Source organism: Coenobita brevimanus, chromosome 83 (genome assembly GCF_032717465.1).
Source record: "Coenobita brevimanus isolate Jiangsu-jjx chromosome 83, ASM3271746v2, whole genome shotgun sequence".
Lineage (NCBI taxonomy): Eukaryota > Metazoa > Arthropoda > Malacostraca > Decapoda > Coenobitidae > Coenobita > Coenobita brevimanus.
In genome coordinates, this window is record NC_137036.1 from 2,599,892 (window position 1) to 2,625,438 (window position 25,547).

Genomic DNA, 25,547 nt, shown 5'->3' on the forward strand with positions numbered 1-25,547 from the left:
GAGGTATATGTAAGCAGGAGAAGGGAGGTGAAGAGATTGGTGAAGGAGAGTAAGAAGAAAGTGGATGAAACGTTTGGGAGGAATCCGAGTCTGAAATGGAGGGAGAGTAAGAAATTGTTTTGGAAGGAGGTAAAGAAAGTAAGGCAGTGCGAAAGGGGAAATAATAGGGGAGTGAAAGATAGGAATGATAGATTGTTGGTGGAGAAGAGAGAGAAATTGAGGAGATGGAAGGAGCACTTTGAGGATTTGTTGAATGTAGAGAGTGAGATCAGTGCGAGTATAAGTGGTTGGGGAATGGTTGGGAGAAGGAGAGAGAGAGAGGAGGGAGGAAGAGATCAGTAGGGCAGAAGTAGTGGAAGCAATGAAGAAGATCAAGTTGGGAAAGGCCCCAGGAATTGATGGAGTGTGTGGTAAAATGCTGAGGTATGGGAGTGAGATTGTTGTGGAGTGGATATGGAAGTTGTGTAGACTGGCTTGGGAAGAGGAAAGGGTTCCAGAGGACTGGAAATCAGGTATAATTGTTCCTTTATACAAAGGAAAAGGGGAGAGAGAAGTATATGGTAACCATAGGGGTATTTGCCTTCTTAGTGTGACTGGAAAAATAGATGGTAGAATACTCATTGATAGGATTAGGCATATGACAGAGGAGCTAGTTGAAGAAGAACAATGGGGATTTAGGAAGGGAAAAGGGTGTGTACATCAGATATTTGTTCTAAGATGTTTAGTGGAGAAGTATCTAGAGAAGGGAAAGAAAGTGTATGCCGCCTTCATGGACTTGGGGAAAGCTTATGACAGAATAGATAGGGTATGTGGAAGGTATTGAGGGAGTGGAGGGGATATTGTTAAGTGCTGTAAAGAGTATGAAGGAGCTTGGGCTATGGTGCGAGTGGATGGTGAGCTGAGTGAGTTCTTTGATGTCAGTGTGGGACTGAAACAAGGTTGTGTGATGTCTCCATGGCTGTTTAATATATACATGGATGGGGTTGTAAAGGAGGTGCAAGGCAGGGCAGTGGATGTGGGGGTGGCTCTAATGAATGAGGGTGAGATTTGGAAGATTCCGGTGTTGCTGTTTGCTGATGATACAGTATTGAGTGAAGATGATTGAGAGTTGCAAGGTTTGGTGAATGAATTTGGGACAGTGTAGGAAGAGGAATCTGAAAGTTAATGTAAACAAGAGTAAAGTTATGGTGTTTGAGAAGAATGAAGTCACAAAATGCACGGTGAGGTTGGATGGTGAGGATATGGAGAATGTGAGTGCATTCAAGTACTTGGGTAGTGTGATGAGTAAGGATGGAACTTTGGGGGATGAAGTGCATGAAAGGGTTACAGCAGGGAAGGAAGGTTGTTGGTTCACTGAAAGCAGTGATGAGAAATAGAGAGGTGAGTATGGAGTCACTGCATGATAGTATTGTGATCCCTACCCTGACGTATGGAAGCGAGGCATGGACCTTGCAAGAGGGGAATAAGTAAAGAGTGAGAGCAGTGGAAATGAGTTACTTGAGATGAGCATGTGGAGTGACATGGAGGGACAGGTTGACGAATGAAGAAGTGAAGGAACGTTGTGGGGTGGATGTGGATGTGGTTGAGAGGATTAGGAGAAATACACTGAGGTGGTTTGGACATGTGGAGAGAATGGAGAATGAAAGACTGACTAAGAGGGAGTATGTAGGTAAGGTGGAGGGAGGGAGAGGGAGGGCAAGACCGAGGATGAGGTGGAGGGATGGAGTTTAGAGGTATATGAGGGAGGGAGGAGTGAGTTGGGGGGAGGGTAGTCAAATGATGGGTGGCAGAGCGACTTGAAGGCGTTTTGTTTGCGGCCACCCTTTGCGGGATTAGGGCGTCGGGCTATAGATAGACTGATAGATAGGTCAAGCCGCTGCGCAATATCGGGTTTGAGGATGATAAACAGAAAATTGCTGTAACATTACCACTGCTGGGCAAAGCTGCAGCCAGCATTGCCCCTAAAGTTGTCCCTGACCTATCCTGGGCAAATATCACGACAATAATGACAGAAGCTGTCACGCCCTCTCTCGGGAAGGTCGTAGCATTGTCACAATTGGATAACGTAACATACGACGGGAACCTGGACGATACACTGATCCAGGCAAGGGGGCTCGTCACTGCTGCATACCCGGAAGCAAATGCAGAGACCCAGGAACAACATACTTTCAATATCCTGATTAGAGTCCTCCCCAATGTGGTCAAAGAGCACTTCACAATTCACGACCCAACAGGGGACCTAGATAGGGATGTCTGGCTGATATGATGGCTGTTATCCTCCCACTCCACCTCCCAACAAATTAATGCAATTAGCAAGTTCCCAACCAACAACCCAGCACTGCACGGCAAACCCCGATCCTCACCAACCCACATCAGCCCCATGCCGGTGCCCCATGCCGGTGCCCCACCCATCCAGGGCCTATCCTCCGAGCAAACGCCCCAGCCAGAGGGAGAACCAGAACCTCACATCGATCAACCCCTGGGAATTCTCTGCATGTAGCCACTGATGCCCGCTTCACGAGATACGGGAGCAGCTCAAGGCTGCCTGACGGAAAAGGAACACCCCGGGGTGACTCAAAGTATCCTCCCTGGGAGACGAGGACCCTGGGGATGACACCCCACCCGTGGAAAACACCGACATAGAGGAACCAGAGCCAGAAGAAGAGGACACGCCCCACGGTGGTGGGGGCTGCCTCTTGTAAATATCGCCCCCCAGTCTATGACAAAATGAGACTGAACAGGGCAAAAGCGAGGCTGCCGGTCGACACAGGAGCGACCAGATCCTGCCTCTACGGCCACTCCTACTCTTGTCACAAGTCTGCCTTCGGCCCGTTTTTTCCCACGTCTGCTCAGCTCATAGACACGGGGACGTTCCCCTTCCTATCTGTGGGGAAACTCGGACCTTATGCACCGACACTCACCAGCACACCTCCACTCAACACAAATTTATTATCTTTGACTCCACCTGCCACAACTACGACGGATACCTGGGGCTGGATCTCCTGCAAAAATTACCTACCACAATAGACTGCCACAAGCGGCAGCTTCAGTTCAGCAAGACTCCAGCCCCTGCCCCCCAACCCTTGAAAGCAGTATGCACCTGCCCCCCTGCCCCCGACACCCACATCCCCACCCCCACCCCCTCTTGTCTCCCCCCCTTTGTTTCCCCCTCTCCCCACCCATGCCACACCCCCCTGACCTCCACCCCCTCCCCACCTTTCCCGCCACTATCACCTCCACCACGACAATTCCCCTGCATCACGAAGCTTGGCTTCCCCTGAACAGGCCCACCGGAACATCCGTCGTCTTCTCCCCTGGACTGCCGCCAGGAACACTCTCGGCCTGTCTCCTACCCCCCACCTTCCTACCCCCGCACATCGCGGCAGTGAGAATCGCTAACATATCCACGACCCTACTCACACTACCAAAGGGGTTTGTTGTGGGAGAGATGGAGGAAGCAGAGCCATGCTCCATCGCGCCCCCCTCCCCCCCGCCCCTAACCCTATACCCGATCACCTTTCTACCCACCAAGCCGACACCCTTTGCCGCCACCTCCTGGACTTTCAGGACCTTTTTGTGTCAGGGCCCTCCGACATCGGCCACACCACCTTCCTGATGCACCAAATACACACCACTGGCCCACCAGTCCGCTAACCATCCAGACGGAAAAACCCTAAACAGCGGGTGGAGGAAGACCGGCAGGTCCAGGAAATGCCCGATGCCAATGTGATCTCACCCTCCACCAGCCCGTGGTCCTCCCCTGTCGTCCTCGTTCAAAAGAAAGACGGTACCATGCGCTTTTGCTTCGACTACCGCTGCCTCAACGACATGACCACCAAAGATGCCACCCCTCTTCCCAGGATAGACGACTCCCTCGACTCCCTGTACGGCGCCTCCTGGTTCTCCACACTAGACCTCCAGTTGGGTTATTGGCAAGTCCCCGTGCAACCCGAGGACAGGCAGAAGACGATGTTTTCCACTAGCAATGGAAAGCACTACGAATTAAGTGTCCTGCCTTTCGGCCTGTGCAACGCACCAGCAACATTCTCCCGATTGATGGAGTCCGTCTTCAGCAGCCTGACCTGGGAAATTTCTCTGGCATATTTCTATCTATCTATCTATTGCCAGATGCCTCAGTCGCGTTCGGAGTGGCCACAAACAAATCGCCTCCACGTCGCCCTGTCCCCTGCCATTTCACTGCCCTGCTTCCAACTCACACAGCAAGACATGGGCCGATCACCTCCATCGCCTCAGAAGAGTATTTCAGCAGATCCAGCAGGCTGGTCTGAAGCTTCAGCCCTCAAAGTGCGTCCTGGCAGCCCAGACTGTCTCTTTCCTGGGGCACTTGATCTCACAAGATGGGATCGCACCCGACCCAGACAAGTTGTGCGCTATCGCCAACATTCCCCCACCCTGGGACGATTATGAAGTCCGGACCTTCCTGGGCCTTGCTTCCTATTACCGGCGATTCGTGAAGGGTTTCGCTGATATCGTCAAGCCTCTCCACGACTTGACCTGGAAGGAGGAACCAGAACCCTGCAACTGGACTAGTGAACGACAGGAAGCGTTGCAGACACTGAAGTGCAAGCTCACCATCGCCCCAGATAGTTGCCTTCCCTGACTATACCCTACCCTCCTGTCTGTATACAGACATCTCCCTGATAGCCATTGGCGCCGTCCTCGCTCAAGTGCAAGAAGGGCGGGAACACATCTTCACCTGCACCATCTGCACCCTAAATTAGGCGTAGCGGAATTACGCCGCCACTAAAAGGGAGTGCCTGGGCATCATCTGGTCCTTGGAGCACTTCCGGGCTTACCTCTTGGGTACCCGCGTCACTATCATCACCAACCACCAGTCGCTCTAAAGGCTCCGCCAGTCAGACACCCATAACGCCCAGCTCACTAGATGGAGAGAAACCCCAGAAGAGTTCGACTGTGAGATCTCCTACCGCCCCGGCAAACTCCACACTAATGCTGATGCCCTCTCCCGCCTCCCTATCCACACACACCAGCCCGGATCGGACCTCCTTGCGCAATGGCATAGTAAGGACCGCCCATCATGGATCCCACCCCACCTATTTACCATCCATCATCAATCCTACATTGTACCATGAGGAGCATAGGAGCCCAGGTCTAGGCAGTTGGTATCGACATTTAAGATGAGAGTGACCAGCCTCAATCATCCCTGAGTGGCATTACATGAGCAATCGACCCCAACCACCCCTTGGATATAAACCTTCACCTGCTCAATCTGACTGGAGCACAATAATTACCCATTAAACCACCAGGTGCCAAAATATGGCTATATGGTTACCACCCAGCGAAGTAAATGGTTTCTAGGTGTACAGGAAACCATTTGGCTTGTCACTCAGTGCAGAATCACCCACAGGCAGAAGGAGAGGAAAGAATGAAGGAAAGAAAGACAGAAGAGGGAGTGTTAAGTCACCCGTAGGCAGAAGGACAAGGAACGAATGAAGGAAAGAAAGACAGAAGAGGATGGAAGGAAAGAAGGATGGAAAAGAGGAGAGAGCAGACACCTGAGAGCAGCACTACATCGAGTGAGTGGATGGTGAGTGCCCCCACCTACCACAAGCTACAGTAATAGGGCAACCATCTTTTCACTCTGTCTATGCACATTGTCTTTGCCCCTGACGCTGCCCGGGATGCCATGAAACATCTTCATTCCAGCAACGAGATCCACCTCGGAACGAAAAGGTTCCTGCAGATATTCAGCGACATCTAGTGGACCCCCAACCCCTCCCAGCTAGCCAAACAGACCGCTCAATCCTGCCGAGCATGTGCCCTGGGCAAGGACATCAGCTGCGCATCCAGCCCTTCGGGAAGCATTACTACCCACAAGCCCTGGCAGTTGCTGTCCGTGGACGTGGTAGGGCCCCTACCACCCAAGGCGGGCTATCGGTACGTTATCGCTTTTGTGGACACCTACTCCAGGTTCCTCATGGTGTGCCCGGCCAAAGAACACCACGCCGTCGCCGTAGCCGAGGCCCTGGTCCGCCACGTTTTCCCCTACTTTGGAATTCCGCAGGCCCTGCATTCGGACAATGCCCCCGAAATCATCGGCGCTATCTGGGAGGAGCTAGCCAACCTATTTGACTACCGTATATCCCACTCCTGCCCTTATTGGCCGCAGGGCAATGGGATATGTGAAAGGAACCACTGCATCCTAATGAATCAAATCCAGGCCTGAATAGAGGAGACAAAGAATGAAGACTGGCCAGCCCACGTTACGATCATTCAGTGGGGAATGAACTGCTGCCTCAGAGAAGATGGCATTTCCCCACATGAACGCGTCTTTGGGGAAGCACCACTCCTCCTTCCCTTACTTCAACACCTGCAACCACCCTCTACTCCTCCAAGTCCGATCCTCTCCACCATCTTAAGAGGCATCTCCACTGTTTACAAAACAGCCTAGATCTACAGCCGGATGCTATGCCCTCCAACTCCTACAAGCCAGGCGACACCCAGATGGTGGCAAAGCTGCCTGTCCCCCACAAACTCGCCCCACATTTCATGGGCCCCTACACAGTCACCCATGTCCCAAACCCCTATGAAGTGATTATACAGTAGACTTTCACAACACCCCCTGCACATACAGAAACTGCCACGTCCACCCTTCCATGCCCCCGCCCTTTCCCCCGCCGACCCCACTTGCCCTAACGCCACCTCACCTTCCTCTGCCACACCAGACCCCCCTCCCAATTCCTACAATTGCTACATCACTCCCTCCTCCTCCCTCCCCTCCTCTCCCTCCCTGCCATCATCGGCGCCACCCCGTCACGCCACATCGCACCTCACTGCTACCTTCACCAATGCCGCATCACACCTCACCGCTGTCTTCACCAACGCCGCATCACACCTCACTGCTACTTTCACCAACGCTGCATCACACCTCACTCCTACCTTCACCAGCACTGCAACAACCACCCACCCCACCACCTCCATCCTCCCCCACCATCCCCCCCCCTACCCGCAACCTGCCTTGCCGACGCGCGCTCCATCCTGGACCCAGATGCCCTTAGCTGCCCACTCCCTGCCCCCGATCACGACCGCACACCCACTAGCACACCACCAAGCCACTACCACCCCACACGCGACCACAAACACAGCTGTTATGACACAAGGCCACACACCCACATCACCACCCACCCCCACCCTCATAACCACCGTCACCCGCTCCGGCTGCCTTTCACGCCCTCCCGCAAGATACACCACCATCTCATCTCCCACCCCTCCACCCTCCCCTCCCAGCTCTCTCATCCCTAACACAACACCTATCACCATCATGATACATCAGGCTCAGTCATCTCCCATCTTTATCCTCAGGGTAAACCGACGCTCACCGCACCGGCATAAGAGCACCACCGCCTCCTCCCTTCCAAGCATTCAATCGAGGCCCTCACCACAACCACACCACCGCACCACGAAGATCAGGCGTGTCACCTGGGCCCCAGGCTTCGGGAAGAATCAACGCGTCCGCGGGCCCCAAAACCTACTCCACCTCCTCCAGACGGCCACCCAACCTTCCACCCTTTACCTCACTTATGCCCCAGACCGTGACCCGGACAAGATGACCTACCGCTGGACCGCTTTCCTGGAACACCTGACGCCGGCACACACCACCAACACCACCCACACATACCACCTCCAGGCATGGGGACGTGACTTTCCCCACAACGACGGAGGTGAAATGATAACAGCAAGCAGTGACACGACACCCCCAGGAGGCGACAACAGAGGGTTAGATGTAGCGTACGGGGTGTGCGTACCATATGGGCACAAGTCCAGGGTAGCCGCGCGCCCCTACTCCCCGGAACCGACCCGACCCATACACCTCAGGTTGGGCGCACTACCTTCTCGCCAGCCCAGCCTGTGTCAGGATCGGGGCGGAGCTAAATCTTATGCTTCATACAGCCCCTTGAAGATGGCCTCTGGCCGCTTCAGTTTAGAGACGGCCTCCAGCCGCTCCCCCAAAAAGATGGCCTCCAGCCGCTCCACAAAAGAGCCAGCCTCAAGCCACTCTTCTTCTGGGACGGCCTCCAGCCGCTCCACCTGGATTACCCGCAGGGTCGGTGGCGGTCCTGAGGACACGACACAGGTGACGGCCTCCTGCCATGCCCGCAGACGAGAGACGGCCTCCAGCTGCTTTATGCCTGCACGTCGCCCTCCCGCGTCCACCTGCCGTAGTACCAGTCCCCGGCCAGGGAGTCCACCGCTGGCAGGCTGGTGGCAGGGCCCTGTATTGTCCCCAGGGCTGTTTTCACTGCAGCCGGACCCTGAGGAGGACCTGCCCTTTACGGACCCCTCCCCGGAACGTCGCCGCAGTCCCCTCCTGACGGCGGAGTACCATGGAGCGGACCGCAGCCCTCCGGTCCCCAACAGCGCCCCAGCTCCCCGGAGCAAGACCCACCCAACTTCCGGCCGAGGCGACGTGGATCCTCCACGCAGCGGCTCAGGAGGTGTCTGGAGGAGTTGTTTGCCCTCTGCCCCGCCAGCCAGACCTCTGCCCTCAGCCCCCAGCACCCGCGGCCCTTCATCAGGCTCATGGGGGATGACTCAGGTGTGGATCAGTACGTGGACATATGACAGAATGCCAAAAGTGGATTCATTAAATGACCGTGCCTAGACAGTGACTTGAAGTGCAGTGTTAAAGAAGTAAGACTCCCGTGCCCAAAGTGGTGATTATTATTGCTCATCACACCCCCCTTCCTCTCCTTTGCACCTGTATAGATTCTTCCCTCTCCCCCTCCCTCCTTTTGTTCCCAGCAACAAGATCAAGTCAGTGCACCCCCCCCCCCCCAGTGATCATAACAAGTCTTCAGAGAAAAAAATACAGGTTCTCTCTTCGATCATAACAAGGTTGAACATAAGAACTCTCATGTGACCAGGAGCCACTAATCTTAGAGACTGTGTGTAAAGTATAATCCCGGGGCACCCAAATTCATTTTGTGAACTGTACTATCCTGAATTGTGAACTGTACTACCCTGAATTGTGAACTGTACTACCCTGAATTGTGAACTGTACTATCCTGAACTGTGAACTGTACTATCCTGAATTGTGAACTGTGTCTATCATGTATCCTGCGAGATACCCCTACCCCTTTTCAGCTGCCCAAGAATTGATGAGTCAGAAATATTGTAAGACATCCTTCTGCCCTTGTGTAAGATTAGTGAATATAAGTGTAAGGTGTTGCCTTGAGTTTTTATGCCCTATTCCCCCTATATTTGTGGTATAGCCCCGGTCTTGAAAAGAATCCAATACTAGTCCTTGCATTCTTAGGAAGCGAAGCCACCTTAAAAACACCTTGCGTAACATTAAGTACAATTTGTTTTAGTGGATTTCAGATAATTAGGTGTGTATGAGCCACTGTGATGAAAAAAATAAAATATTTTCCAGTGAAAAGTGCCGATTCCGTATTAGTCACACCAAGTCGGGCGATGGAGGATGAAATGGAGGGATAGAGTGGAGAGGTATGTGAGAGAGGGGGATGTGAGCTGGGAGCAGGGCAGTGAACTGGCGGGGGACGGAGCGACATGAAGGCGATTTGTTTGTGGCTGCCCCTTATGGGATTAAGGCGTCTGGCAATAGATAGATAGATAGTCAGGTGAGCTAAGTGAGTAGGAATGGATCTGATTGACTTTGTCTGTATGAAAATTTATATTTTTTATTAGTTATGAATTTTATTGTGTCCAAGCCTTCCTGAAATTTTGCTGTTATGCAATGAACTATTTATACCGGCATTTGAGAAAGGTAAGTGGCAAATGGTAGACTGTAGCACCAGTCAAGCAGGGCAGTACTCCCGAGGTGGATGGAAAGCTGATGACAGGGAGTGCTGGAGCTCCCGTTTCATCAGCCCTCAGGACTAGTTCCTGACCATCCCCCTTTGCTGAACTTTTTCAGTGTCTCAGTTACACAGAGAGTAGGCCAGCATGCTCTCCAGTACAAATTTCTCTAACTATCTACCCCAAACTACATGCACAGTACACACTACACTTCCTTTTCCAAAATTTAAAAAAATCATGGCATCTCAACACTCAGCCTCGGAGTCCCCAGGGGGGGGGGACCATAAATGCCCCCACCTTCTGCCCCTCTCCTGGTGATGACTTGAGCTGCCGGGAACCACTGTCTGGCTCACTTCATTTCTGCAACATTTGCAGCCTTTCCTCTAACTTTCACTCTGTTGAGCATCACCTCTCCTTCTCCAAACCTCACCTTTTTCTAATTGAGACTCAGCTGTCTGAGGCAATTGACAGCAAACCCTTTTCAGTATCCTCCTACTTTCTCTATACTCATTTCAAAGCCAAAGGTGGCTGTTGTGTATATATACGCAACGACTTATCTTGCTATCGTGTTCCTGAACTTGATTCTTCTGAATTCTCTACACTCTGGCTTCGGCTTTCCTGTCATTCTCTGACTAAATATATCTGTGCTGTTTACTTATCCTCTAATTCTATTGACTATCAAAAATTCTTTGACTATATTACTTCTACGATGGAACACATTCTATCCATTTCTCCTTTCTCTGAAATCTCAATTTTAAGAGATTTCAGTGTTCACCACCACCTTTGGCTCTCCTCTCCTTTCACGGATCCACCTGGTGAACAAGCCTACATCTTTTCTATCCTTAATGACCTAGAGCAGCTTGTACATCACCCTACCCGTATCCCTGACCGCCTTGGAGAGAGCTCCAACATACTTGACCTCTTCCTCACAACTAATCCTTCTGCTTACTCTGTTAATCTTTTCTCTCCATTGGGCTCTTCCAATCACAACCTTATTACCTTAACCTGTCCTATCACTCTGGTACGGCCTGTGGACCCTCCAGGGAAACGTCGCCTGTGGCATTTTGGAGCCGCGGATTGGGAAGCCCTCAGGCAGTACTTCTTTGATTTTCCCTGGAATGATTATTGCTTCCATGGCCGGGAGCCATCTGAGTGTGCCTTGCGCATTACGGAGGTTATTCTCTCGGGCATGGAAGCATATGTTCCTTTCTTGTATCCTTTGACTAACGCAAGAAAGCCTTGGTTTAATCACGCTTGTTCTAGTGCTGTCCGCAACAAGGAGAGGGCCTACAAAAGGTACCGGAGCCAACCCACCCCTGAATCACATCATCTTTAAGTTTCTGCCCGGAATCTTGCTAAGTCTGTTCTTCGCTCTACTAAAAATAATTTCATCCATACTAAATGCTCTCAACTCTCCAACTCGAATTCTTCCCGTTCCTTCTGGCACCTTGCCAAAAATCTTTCTAACAACTTTACCTCATCATCCTTCCCTCCTCTTTTCTACTCTGATGGTTCTGTAGCTATTTCTTCTACTGATAAAGCAGATCTCTTCTCACAGACTTTCTCCTCCAATTCCACCTTAGACGATTCCTGGGCTGTTCCTCCATCACTTCCCCCCTCTGACTTCCTCATGGCTGACATTAAAATTTCTTCAGCTGATGTATTTTCTGCCATCTCTGGCCTCAGTACTAACAAGGCATATGGGCCTGATGGGGTCCCTCCTGTTGTTCTCAAGAACAGGTGCTTCTGTGCTTACTCCCTGCCTAGGCAAACTCTTTCGCCTTTGTCTGTCAACTTGTACCATTCCTTCTCATTCAGCCAGCCCCAAAGAAGGGTGACCATTCCCAACCCTCCAACTATCGTCCAATTGCTTTAACGTCCTGTATTTCAAAAGTTTTTGAGTCGATTCTCAATAGAAAAATTTTAAGGCATCTTTCCTATCACAACCTTCTTTCTGATCGTCAGTACGGGTTCCGTCAGGGACTCTCCACTGGCGATCTTCTCACCTACCTTTCAGACTCCTGGTCATCCTCCTTTCGGGACTTTGGCGAAAACTTTGCCATTGCACTTGACATCTCAAAGGCTTTCGATCAAGTCTGGCATAAATCTTTAATTTCCAAACTACCCTCCTACGGTTTCTATCCTTCTAACTGTGTCTTCATCGCTAGCTTCCTTTTTGGTCGTTCTGTAGCCGCTGTTGTAGATGGCCATCGTTCTTCTAGATCTATCAACAGTGGTGTTCCTCAGGGCTCTGTCCTATCACCAATTCTCTTCTGTTTATTCATCAATGACCTTCTAAGCCGTACATCTAACCCTTTCCACTCATATGCTGATGACTCCACCCTTCACCTTTCCATTCGGTTCCCGCAATGCCCATCTCAGCAGTTACTTCAACAAACAAGAGATGAGGCTATGGCACACCTAATGTCTGACTTAGCTCGTATCTCTGACTGGGGTAAAAATAATATGGTTGTTTTTAATGCATCTAAGACTCAGTTCTTACACCTATCAACCCGACAAAATCTTCCACAGGTATACCCACTAAGGTTTAATAATATTCAGCTTAATCCTGCATCATCCTTGAACATGCTTGGGGTTTCATTTACTCGGGACTTATCTTGGAAAGATCTTATTACATCTCTTGTAAAATCTGCTTCCAAGAGATTGGGTGTGCTAAGCCGACTCCGCTCTTTCTTTACCCCTGCACAATTGTTGACTCTATACAGGGGTTTTATCCGCCCCTGTGTGGAGTACAACTCTCATGTGTGGGGAGGCTCCCCACATACAGCTCTTCTGAATAGGATGGAGTCAAACGCTTTTTGTCTCATTAACTATCCTCCTCTTACTGACTCCCTTCAACCTCTGTCTCTTCGCCGCACTGTTGCATCTTTATCTCTTTTCTGTTGCTACTTCAATGGTCACTGCTCCTTTGAACTGTCTGCATGCATTCTTCCACCTGTACGACGTGCGCGTAGCACCTGTCTAGCAGCAAACTCTCATCCCTTATCTGTCCAGCTCTCTAATGCAAGAGTTAGCCGTTTCTCCCAGTCCTTCATTTATGCAACAGGCCAACTCTGGAACTGTCTCCTTCTGTCTGTATTTCCTGCTGCCTATGATCTCCAGTCTTTCAAACACAGTGTGTCCAGGCATCTCAAAATGATTGGATCTTGAATTTGGCTCTCTCTTGTATTTTGTTTTTCTCTTGAAGGGAACAGTAATATTGCTGGCTCATGGCCTTTGGTTCCTTCTTCCTTGCATTAAAAAAAAAAAAAAAAAAAAAAAAAGCGATATTGCCACAAGTTAGGAACCGGTGGGATGAAGCAGGTTGGTGGCCAAGATGCTATTCATGTATGAAAATATTTTCTTGTGTTTGTTATAAATGGCCTTTATCGAGTCAAAACCTTGCTAAAATTATACTGTGTTGTGCAGCAGACTGCTTTTAGTTTTATATGAGAGAATCCCAGACTTGTACAGGCATTTGTCTGGCATTTGATAATATTGTCTGGCCTAAGCCCGTGTCTGGGAAATCCAAAATCTGGGAAATAGGGGTCCTCCAAATTGAGGGTCAAGTGTATAATAATTTGCTGTTAATTAACACTTAAAGACCGCAATTGTTTCAGGCAGGGTACCTGCAATTCGGGGGTGTTTTGGCAACGTTCACCAAGGGCAGATTGACTGTGTTTGGCTAAAGAGGAAGAATTTACACACCTGACAACGCAATCCATACCCCCGTAGGCCTAATGGTTACCGCACAATCGCGCGTCATAGTTCAAAACAAGTTTATGATAGTTCTATCTATCTGTCTATTGCCAGACGCCTCAATCCCATTCAGGGTGGCCACAAACAAATCGCCTCCACGTCGCCCTGTCCCCCGCCATTTCACTACCTCACTCCCAACTCACACCCCCCTCACTCATATACCTCTCCACCCCATCCCTCCATCTCATCCTAGGCCTCCCTCTCCCTCTTCCCCCCTCCACTTCACTCACATACACTCTCTTCGTCAGTCTCTCACCCTCCATCCTCTCCACATGGCCAAACCACCTCAGTGAGTTCCTCATAACGCTTCCTATCACATCCACATCCACACCACAACGCTCCTTTATATCCTCATTCATCAGCCTGTCTCTCCATGTGACTCCACAGGCTCCTCTTAAATAACTCATTTCCACTGCTCTCACTCTTGACTTGTGTCCTTCCAGCAACGTTCAAGCTTCACTTCCATACGTTAGAGTTGGTATCACAATACTGTCATGTAGTAACTTTTTCACTTCCATGCTCACTTCCCTGTTTCTTATCACTGCTTTCAAGGAACCAGCAACCTTTCTTCCCTGCTGTACCCTTTCAAGCACTTCACCCTCCAAACCTCCATCCTTACTCATCACACTAACCAAGTACTTAAATGTACTCACATTTTCCAATTCCTCACTATCCAACCTCACTGTACATTCACTGACTTCACCTCTCTCAAAGACCATCACTTTACTCTTCCCTACATTCACCTTTAGATTCCGTTTCTTACACACTCTCCCAAACTCATCCACCAAGCCTTGCAGCTCTCCTTTGTCTTCACTCAACAACACAGTATCATCTGCAAACAACAGTACAGGGAGTTTCCAAACACTATCCTCTCTCACCAGGGCCACTCCAACATCCACTACCCTACCTTGTACCTCTTTTATTACCCCATCCATGTACAGATTGAACAACCATGGAGACATGACACATCCCTGTTTCAACCCAACCTTCAAAGAGAAAAATTCACTTGGTTCACCATCCACACGCACTGCAGCCTTAGCACCATCGTACATACTCTTCACAGCATTCAACAACTTCCCATCTACTCCATATATTCTTAATGCTTTCCACAATCCTTGTCTATCCACCCTGTCATATGCTTTCTCCAAATCCATGAAAGCCGCATACAACTTCTTTCCCTTCTCTAGAGACTTTTCCACTAAAGATCTAAGAATGAATATCTGATCTACACAACCTCTTCCCTTCCTAAAGCCTCCCAGTTCTTCTCCAACTAATTCCTCTGTTCTTTCTCTAATTCTGTCAATAAGTATCCTACCATACACTTTTCCTGTTATACTAAGAAGACAAATGCCCCTATGATTACCACACACTTCTTTTTCCCCTTTTCCTTTGTACAGGGGAATAATTATACCTGACTTCCAATCCTCTGGGACTCTACCATCCTCCCAGGCCAAGCTGCACATTTTCCACATCCATTCACTACTATCTCTCCCCCATACTTCAGCATTTCACCACACACTCCATCAATTCCTGGGGCTTTCCCAGATTTAACTTTCTTCATTGCTTCCATAACTTCTATTCTACTGATTTCTTCCTGTCTTCTTACCTCCCTTCTTCTCCCAGCCATTCCCCGGCCGCTTATACTCGCATTACTTCCATCCTCTATGTTCAGCAATTCCTTAAAGTGTTCTCTCCATCTGCTCACTTTTTCTCCCTTCTCCACTAGTAATCTACCATTTTTATCTCTCACTCCCCTGCTAACTTCACTTCCACCCTGTCTTACTCTTTTCACCTCTTCCAGAACATTTTCTTACAGTCCCTCCACTTTACAGTCAAGTTCCTTCCAAATTCCTCATCCGCTCTCTTCTTACTCTCTCTTGCTAGTCTTTTCACCTCTTTTTCTACATACAACTCTTTCTTCTGCCTCTTAACTTCTTCCACGCCCCTGTTTCTCATCCATTCATTGTATGGTTTCTTCTTTTGTGCCACAGCCTGTCTCACCTCTTCATTCCACCATGCTGTTCCTTGCACCCTCTTTCGTCTTCTCTTCATCCCACACACCACATCACATGCTGCACTATATTTCTTCTGTAAATATCCTGCACACACCTTCCACGTCCCCCATCTGCTCCAATTCATATTTTCCCAATCGTTCCTCCACTTTTCTGTTATACTCTGCCTTTTTCTCATCCTCTTGTAACCTTTCCACTCTCCTTACAAATACTCCTTCTTCCCATCCTTCCCTTCTTCTATTTCTCCATCCTAATTGAACCTTGATTCTGGCCACCACCAAGTAGTGGTCAGAAAGTCCACTCCCCCAACCTCTATAAGCTCTTGCATCCATTACACATCTTTGCATCCTTTCATCCACACACACATAATCAGTCATTGCCTTCCTTTCATTCGGTTCACCACCCACCCTTCTCATCACTCGCCATGTATACCTGTGGATCATTTTGTGCCTGATGAGGGTATTGGCTATCACCAACCCCCTCCCAGCACAAATGTCCACTAACGCACTGCCATTCTCATCTATATCAGTGGGCACACCCCACTCACCAACTATTCCATCCACCTTCACATTCCTTATTTTACCATTTATATCACTGATCAAAAACACTCTCTCATTCCTTCTAAACTTTTCCATGCACACTTCCACATTTGTCCAGAACTCTTCTCTCACTCTGCTTGCACGATCTTGCGTTGGCGCATACACACACACAATCACCCACATTTGTATTCCAACTTTCAATCTTACCCACACAATCCTTGACCCAACTGATCCATACTCTCTTATGCTCTTCTTCCATCTTTTACTCACAACTATACATACTCCTTCCTTTGTCCTCTCATTCTCACCTACTCCTGCACATATACCCCATCCATACTCTCATTCTCTCACACTCTCACCTCTCCATTTCGTTTCAGTTATTCCGCATACATCAACTTTCGCACCCTGAAGCACCTGGACAATCGCTCTCTCTTTCACCTCATCATTCGCTCCCCTTACATTCCATGTTCCGATTACCATGTCCTTTGTCCGGTAGTTACTCCTCGAAAATAATCGAAAACATGAAAATTTTGATAACTGCATATTTTTCGTATTGAAACAGGTCCTTTCAAAGTGTTTTGTCACACCAACCATGAAAACAGGTGTATGTAGGTGTGGGGAGATTACTAGACTGTGGGGAGATAAAGTAGGCTGTGGAGAGTAGGCCTATAGGTACGGGGGTTGGAAATAACCAGCTTTTCGCATGAAGAGAAAGCACTTCATTGTGTTCTGTAACATCTACCATGATAACAAGTGTGTATGTAGGTGTGGGGAGGTAAAACAGGTGTGGGGAGTAGCCCTACAAGGCCTCACAATCATTCCAAAATTAACAGAGACACATATACCAGTAAATGTTTATAACCATCAAGGACATCAAAACAAAGTTGAATAGTGCTATAGATGCATGCATAAGAAAGGAAAAAAAAATAGCAATAATTTGTTTCTGATTTCTCTTTTTACTGTCCTAACTTATCATTACACATTTATCACACTTACCATTACAGTTATCACATTATCATTACACTTCATCACACGTATCATTAAATTTCGGCAACAACAAAATTGTCTTGTGGAAACTCTCCATTTCAATGGAATATATCACACCAGCCATGAAAATAGGTGTGTTTGTAGGTGTGGGGAGATGAAACAGGTGCGAGGAGTAGCCTTACAAGGACTCACAGTCTTTCAAAAACTAACACAGACATATATATATATAAAATACAAAGGAATTCGTAAAAATAAGTAATCAGTAGTCAGTCATGAAACATTCATGGACGTAAGTGTGTTCATTGTGAAGGAAGTGCAAAAAAAAAAAAAAATGCTAACCAACATTGTCGCGCATAGCGTTGTGTGTTTGTAACGCAATGCTGAGGAGAAAAGAGATGTATACAAAATTTGGAAGAAAGTAATAACTATAAGCAGCCTCAAACTATTGGGTTGAAAAGAATTAGTGCAGAAAGTGTGCAGTGCACCAAGTCATGAGTTATTTGTTATGTTCAGTAACTCCTAACTAACTAACTAACTAATTAACTAACAAACGGGCAGATAAGTTGACCACGAAGGGCTGATGGTTGTGTTTACCCAGAGTAAATGTTTGCTCAGAGACAGAGACTAATCAGAGGTACTAATCTGGGCAGGAAGGGAGAATGAAAGAAAAATGATGCGTCGTATGTAGTACAACATACAGTAAAACCTTGATATAATGGGCGTCAGTAAACCGGAATTTGCTTTTATCAGACTTGAGGAGCTATCGGACTAAATTCCTGTATATTGGAAAAAAGTCCAATAAAGCCAGAAGCAGTCTGGACTGCCTGACCACTTCAGCTGTGTTCACCACAATAATGTAAATAGTGACATGTTTATCAGTGTTCAGTACAGTATTATTATATATATTATACAGTCATCCCTTAATATCTGCGAGGGTTAGGTAACAGAGACTACCACGAATGTTAAAAATCCGCGGATATATGCTGCCCCCCCTTAAAAACACCTCTGGACCCCCAATTTCCGTACATAACTAAAGAAAAACCCTAATACAAGAACAGTAAACAACTACTTTATTTAATACAAGAACACTAAAAGTTAAAAATACAGTCATTACTCGTTTTACGAGGGGGTTACGTCAGGTCATACCTTATCGTATTCCAATTTTATCGTAAATCGGGGGATTGAAACACATTATAAAAGGGGGGTTACGTCAACTCATCTTTTCAAAGTCACCTAATCAAGACTGAACCATAAATGACAACCTACCTTCATTCCTTCCTCTGTTGGTCCAAGTCGTCTCCAAGTCATCCCTCCCGAGGCTGGAGGACAGCCTGTGCTTACAGGCACTAGTGGTCAGCCTCTGAGTCAGACAGGAACAGATTAGGGGAAGGCGAATCCGGCCCATACCTGCACCAACCTTAGCACTGGGACCCATACGTGCACTAACCATAGCACTGGGGCCTACACTGGCACAGACCTTACTACTGGGCACACAAATCCACGGTACTGTAGTACGATGTTTGGTGGAGAGGTGACGATGACAGGGGGACACACATGAACAAGTTGAAAAGATAGGGCTTTGAAGGGGTGGCTTGACCTGAACCATAACAATGCACTTGGGGCTGCCATCTTGCCTGAGACAAGCGATGATCATCGTGCTTGTGCCTGGCGCTTTCCAATGGCAAAATCGTCATAGTGGGAAATGTACTGTAAATCGAATTTTGGGGTGGAACTTTTCTATTATCATTGTAGCGAATTATTGTAAACCGAATCAACGTAAAACGAGTAGTGACTGTAATGACTAGTGTACTCCTGCATGGCCTCTTCTGACGACTGTGCTCATCCTAGCTCCCTCCAAAAGGAGGAGTGTTACAGTATATTTCATTCACTGGATAATGCCGTTACTGTACTAAAACAGCCACAAACTGTGCCTGGAATAATGTTACAGTGTCAGCAGAGTTCAGTGAGATCATTTTTTTTTCTGTAGCCATCCATGGATATTCAAAACCGTGTTTGTTAAAACCATGGATGTTAAGGGATGACAGTACCATTTGATTAATGTAGTGAAGTTGTAACACAGTACAGTACCTCAGTGGTAGTCAAAACAGTTTAAAAACCGTTCATGTGATCCGGACTAATGTCTGATATATTGGAAAAAGTCTGGATTAGCAGAGGGAAGTCCGATGTCGCTTTTATCGGAATTTTGCATTTTTTGGAATGGTTTGGGCCCCAATTAGTCCGTTATAGTGAGGTCTTACTGTATAGCATTCTTCAACTACGTACGTAAGGAAACTGGTAGGTACGACGTGAGAAATGAACAGAGTGAGGTGTAATTATATGTAATTTTGGGAAGAAGTAGAAATTATATGAAACAGGTACATACATCAGGCCTGATAACTCTCGGGGGTCTGTAGGGGGTTGGAAGAGTAGTGAGGGACAAGGAGGGAGGGATGGGGTGGGGTCTGGGGGGGGACGAGGCTAGTAGGGAGGGAGGAGGGGCAAGGGACACAGGTGGTGGTGGGAGGAGAGATGCAGGTGCGTGGAGGGGTGGGAGAGTGATGAGGGAGTGAGGGAGTGGAGTAGAGGGTGGCATGGAGGTGGCCCAGAGGGGGGGTGCCCCCCCACTGCCTGGGTTGGTCCGATCCTCCCTCACGCCACGTCAGGGGTGAGTTCTCATTGGCCTGAAGCCGTGTACGTCATAATCGTGGTGGAGCAAGCGCTCCGGAGTTTTTTACAGGCCCTGCTCAGTTGATGCGATTAGGCATTTTGGCATAAAACAAATCACATCAGTTGATGCGATTAGGACTTTAGGGGTTAAGAGACAGTTGACTTTAGTTGAAAGTTTTAAAGTGCAGCTCAAAGCTTTTTCACTTTTTGAGTAGCTGTGATTGTGAGAGAGAGAGGATGTGATCGATGATTACAGGGTTTAGTTGTTGCCACTCATACAGATGAAGCTTGTTTTGTAAATGGATGTTGTCAAACTGCAAACATTTTCAAATCATATATTGTTTTTACTCTGACTTGGCCTAAAATTGCCATCTTTCCATCATGAGAGCTGAGGTATAACAATAGATTAACACTTGAATTTAGTGCTAGTCAAGAAGAAATGCTGTGGAGATGATGTAGAGCTGTAGTATTGTCTTGTTCTGCTACTGAGTCATGTGTAATAAACTGCAAAAGGGCAGAATTATGGGGCAGGTTAAGGTAAAAGTGGTGAGTAATTTCCTTTGGAAGAACTGGCACTGTTGAGAAAAAAAAGACCTGATAATTATTACTGGTACTATTATTATTATTATTATTAGTAATATTATATTATTATTATGTGGTAGGTGGGGGCGCTCACCATCCACTCACTCAATGTAGTGCTGCTCTCGGGTGTCTGCCCTTTCCTCTCCTTCATCCTTCTTTCCTTCCATCTTCTTCTGTCATTCTTTCCTTCAGCCCTTCCTCGTCTTTCTGCCTACGGGTGACTTTACACTCCCTCTTCTGTCTTTCATTCCTTGATTCTTTCCTCTTCCTTCTGTCTGTGGGGGACTCTACACTGAGTGACAAGCCAAATGGTTTCCTGTACACCAGGAAATGATTTACTACGCTGGGTGGTAACCATATAGCCATATTTTGGCGCCTGGTGGTTTAGTGGGTAATTATTGCGCTCCAATTGGATTGAGCCAGTGAAGGTTTATATCCAAGGGGTAGTTGGGTTTTGTTGCTCACGTAATGCCACTCAGGGATGAGTGAGGCTGGTCACTCTCATCTTAACCCGTCACGTCCCGAGGTTTTCTGCACCTCCGACATCCCCCAGTCCCGAGGTATTTTCGAAATTTTTTTTTTTGGCTAAAACCTTCGCTTTTGGTGAGAAACATCGAAAATTCATAGAGAAATCGCTCACCTGAGGTTTAAAATACCCAATCCAGGTAGGAGTTCCTCCTTACCTGACTGGGTTTTCTAACATGCTGGCACCAAAGAAAATGAGTTCTATGGGAGGGTAACTATTTTATCCACTCATAAACTGTATTTATTTATTTACTTAGTACGAATGTATATGTAGTATGAGAGTATATTGGTTTTCAAACAGTAATATAGGCATTATAAGCATTGTTTCACTCACTAACTAATCACCATACCTGACCTTTTTTTGCCACATTACCTGATCATTATTTCTGGCTGTTTCTTCTTCTAATGCTATGTAAACTTTGTCCTCCACATTGTCATCGATTGGGGAATCACTCTGGCCCTGAATATCTTTACTAGCCAGATCACTGGTAACAGGTCCATTGCTGAGACAATGGTGTGAGGGGGGGAGGTTATGCGGTGTAAGGCATTGTCCCTGCTTAGCATATTGTAGAGGAATAGAGGAAGGTGTCCCGTGTATACATACGAAAAATCACGCGCGATAATTGAAAATTGTGCAAATTAGGGACCTTGCAATTGCACAACGTACTGGTACGTCGCCGGGACTGGCAAATGCAAATCATTGCAACGTACCCATACGTCGACGGGACGGGGTGGGTTAATGTCAGGACCAACCGCCTAGCCCCGGGCTCCTACGCTCCTCATGGGGCAATGTAGGATTGGATGATGGATGATAGATTGATTATTATTATTATTATTATTAATGATGATGGTGAATATTGAGAGGGATTAATATAGTGCTTTTTTTTTTCTTTCTTCATTTGCAGGAAAGAGGCCAACGTGTTAGAGCTAAAAAAACGGTACAGCAATCTATATGTACCATCGGATGTTTTCCTGGCCCGCCCTCTGTGGTCTGACACGTTTCCCGCCTACCGCCCGTTCCAGTTTCCCCGGCCAGTTTCGTTTCACATCATGAACAAGGAGGTGGAGCCGGTACTGGAGAACGATGCTGTGTATGACCCACCCGATGCAAACCACAGCTTTGCCGCAAAGGTGTGTACCCTGTCATCCACCCCATAATGTTTCTGACTCATAGTAGTAGTAGTAGTAGTAGTAGTAGTAGTAGTAGGAGTAGTAGCAGTAGTAGTAGTAGCAGTAGTAGTAGTAGTAGTGGTAGTAGGGATTAACTGTTACTTTTTTATAGACATTAAGTTCTTCCACATTTCTAACCAAACCTTCACAGTCATGGCAGCAATATGTATAGTCAGTCCAAAAAGCATCACTCGGAGGGTTAAGATTACACTCAAACCTCCATTTAAGGGACTCAATGGGGAATCAACTTGTCCCTTACTTGATAAATGTCCCTTACGTGAAAATGTCCATTGTTTTACCACATATAAAGACAATCTTATTATGAAATGCAATGATTGTTTTACTTATCTTACTGATTTATATGATTGTAAATATTATTTAGCGGGTACTGTATAAACAAACATATTAATGTGTATAACCTAGACATTACGTATCATTTTTGAATGGTTTTGTCTGTTTGTCAGGTAGAATATGGAGTCCCTTAAGTCTAAAATCCCTTAAATGAAGGTCCGTCCCATAAATCGAGGTTTGAGTGTACTGTATATCCAAAATGATTTGTGTAGCTTGTGAAGTCCCGAGAACGTTATATCGTTATCGCCAGAATACATGTACAAAAACAATATTGACTAGAAATTGTCTATCTATCTATTGCCAGACGCCTTAATCCCGTATACGGGGTGACCACAAACAAACCGCCTCCACGTCACCCTGTCCCCCGCCATTTCACTGCCCTGCTCCCAATTCACACCCCCTTTTCTCATATACCTCTCCATTCCATCCCTCCCTCTCATCCTCGGCTTTCCCCTCCCTCTCTCCCTCCCCTCCACCTCACACACATACACTCTCCTCGTCAGTCTCTCTCTCCATCCTCTCCACTTTTTTTTTTTTTTTTAAATAGAACAGAGGAAGGAAAAACAAATGAATACAAAAAAATAATCCATACACCAGATTACTGGTGTCCTCTGTTCATAAAATATCTGTAACGTTGGACTTGAACAGCTGTAGGTTGAAGTCTGGAGGGAAACAACTCTGGGGAAGCGAGTTCCAAAGAGATGCCAAACAACCTCAGTGTGTTTCTCCTCACGCTTCCTATTGCATCCACATCCACACCAAAGTGCTCCTTCACATCCTCATTTGTCAGCCTGTCTCTCCATTTGACTCCACAGGCTCCTCTTAAATAACTCATTTCCACTGCTCTCACTCTTGACTTGTGTCCGTCCAACAACGTCCAAGCTTCACTTCCATACGTTAGAGTTGGTATCACAATACTGTCATGTAATGACTTTTTCACTTCCATGCTCACTTCCCTGTTTCTTATCACTGCTTTCAAGGAACCAGCAACCTTTCTGCCTTGTTGTGCCCTTTCAAACACTTCACCCTCCAAACTTCCATCCTTACTCATCACACTTCCCAAGTACTTAAACTTTTTTTTTTTTGTGCTAGGAAGAAGGAACCAAAGGTCATAAGCCTGCAATATTACTGTTCCCTTCAAGAGAAAAACAAAATACAAGAGAAGAGAGAGCCAAATTCAAGATCCAATCATTTCGAGATGCTTGGACACACTGCATTTGAAAGACTGGAGATCATAGGAATCAGGAAATACAGACAGAGGGAGGCAGTTCCAGAGTTGACCTGTTGCATAAATGAAGGACTGGGAGTAACGATTAAGTTTTGCATTAGAGAGTTGGACAGAAAAGGGATGAGAGTTTGCTGCTAGACGGTTGCTACGCGCACGTCGTAGAGGTGGAGGAATGCATGCAGACAGGTGAGAGGAGCAGTGACCATTAAAGTAGCAATAGAAAAGAGATAAAGAGGCAACATTGCGGCGAAGAGACAGAGGTTGAAGGGAGTCAGTAAGAGGAGGAGAGTTAATGAGATGAAAAGCCTTTGACTCCACCCTATTGAGAAGAGCTGTACGTGGGGAACCTCCCCACACATGAGAGTTGTACTCCACACGGGTGGATAAAACCCCTGTATAGAGTCAACAATTGTGCAGGGATAAAAAAGGAACAGAGTTGCTTAGCACACCTAATCTCTTGGAAGCAGATTTTACAAGAGATATAATATGATCTTTCTAAGATAAGTCCTGAGTGAATGAAACCGCAGGCATGTTCAAGGATGATGCAGGATTAAGCTGGATATTATTAAACCTTAGAGGGTACTCCTGTGGAAGATTGTTGGGTTGATAGGTGTAAAAACTGAGTTTTTGATGCATTAAAAACAAGATTATTTTTACCTCAGTCAGAGATACGAGCCAAGTCAGACATTAGGTGTGCCATAGCCTCATCCCTTGTTTGCTGAAGTAACTGCTGAGATGGACGTTGCAGGAACCGAATGGAAAGGTTAAGGGTTTAGTCATTAGCGTATGAGTGGATAGGGTTAGATGTACAGCTTAGAAGGTCATAAAAGGAAGAGAGTTGGCGATAGGACAGAGCCCTGAGGAACACCACTGTTGAAAGATCTAGGAGAAGAATGATGGCCGTCTACAACAGCGGCTATAGAACGACCAGAAAGGAAGCTATAGATGAAGGCGCAGATAGAAGGATAGAAACTGTAAGAGAGCAGTTTGAAAATTAAAGATTTATGCCAGACTTGATCGAAAGCCTTTGAGATGTTAAGTGCAGTGGCAAAGCTTTTGCCAAAGTCCTGAAAAGAGGGTGACCAGGAATCTGAAAGGTAGGTGAGAAGATCGCCAGTGGAGCGTCCCTGATGGAACCCGTACTGACCATCAGAAAGAAGGTTGTGATAGGGAAGATGTTTTAAAAATTTTCTATTAAGAATTGACTCGAAAACTTTTGAGATACAGGACGTTAAAGCAATTGGACGATAGTTGGAGGGTTGGGAGTGGTCACCCTTCTTTGGGACTGGCTGAATGAGAGCAAACTTCCAGCAAGAAGGAAAGGTACAAGTTGACAGACAAAGGCAAAAGAGTTTGCCTAGGCAGGGTGTAAGCACAGAAGCACAGTTCTTGAGAACAACAGGAGGGACTCCATCAGGCCCATATGCCTTGTTAGTACTGAGGCCAGTGATGGCAGAAAATACATCAGCTGAAGAAATTTTAATGTCAGCCATGAGGAAGTCAGAGGGGGGAAGTGATGGAGGAACAGCACCGGAATCGTCTAAGGTGGAATTGGAGGAGAAAGTCTGAGCAAAGAGATCAGCTTTATCAGTAGAAGAAATAGCTACAGTGCCATCAGAGTTGAATAGAGGAGGGAAGGATGATGAGGTAAAGTTGTTAGAAAGGTTTTTGGCAAGGTGCCAGAAGGAGCGGAAAGAATTCAAGTTGGAGAGTTGAGAGCATTTAGTACGGATGAAATTATTTTTAGCAGGACGAAGAACAGACTTAGCACGATTCTGGGCAGAAACGTAAAGATGATGTGATTCAGGGGTGGGTTGGCTCCAGTACCTTTTATAGACCCTCTCCTTGTTGCGGACAGCACTAGAACAAGCGTGATTAAACCAAGGCTTTCTTGCGTTAGTCAAAGGATATGAGAAAGGAATGTAT

The 25,547-nt window shown here is 47.1% G+C and overlaps 1 protein-coding gene across 1 annotated transcript in view; it reads left to right on the forward strand.

Moving 5' to 3' along the window:
- Positions 1 to 25,547, forward strand: part of LOC145409863 (cell division cycle and apoptosis regulator protein 1-like) — a 129,146-nt gene that overhangs the window by 34,493 nt on the left and 69,106 nt on the right. The window contains exon 9 of the mRNA XM_080280145.1: positions 21,778 to 22,003. Within this exon, the coding sequence (XP_080136271.1) occupies positions 21,778 to 22,003 (226 nt within the window). The remainder of the gene's footprint in view (positions 1 to 21,777; positions 22,004 to 25,547) is intronic.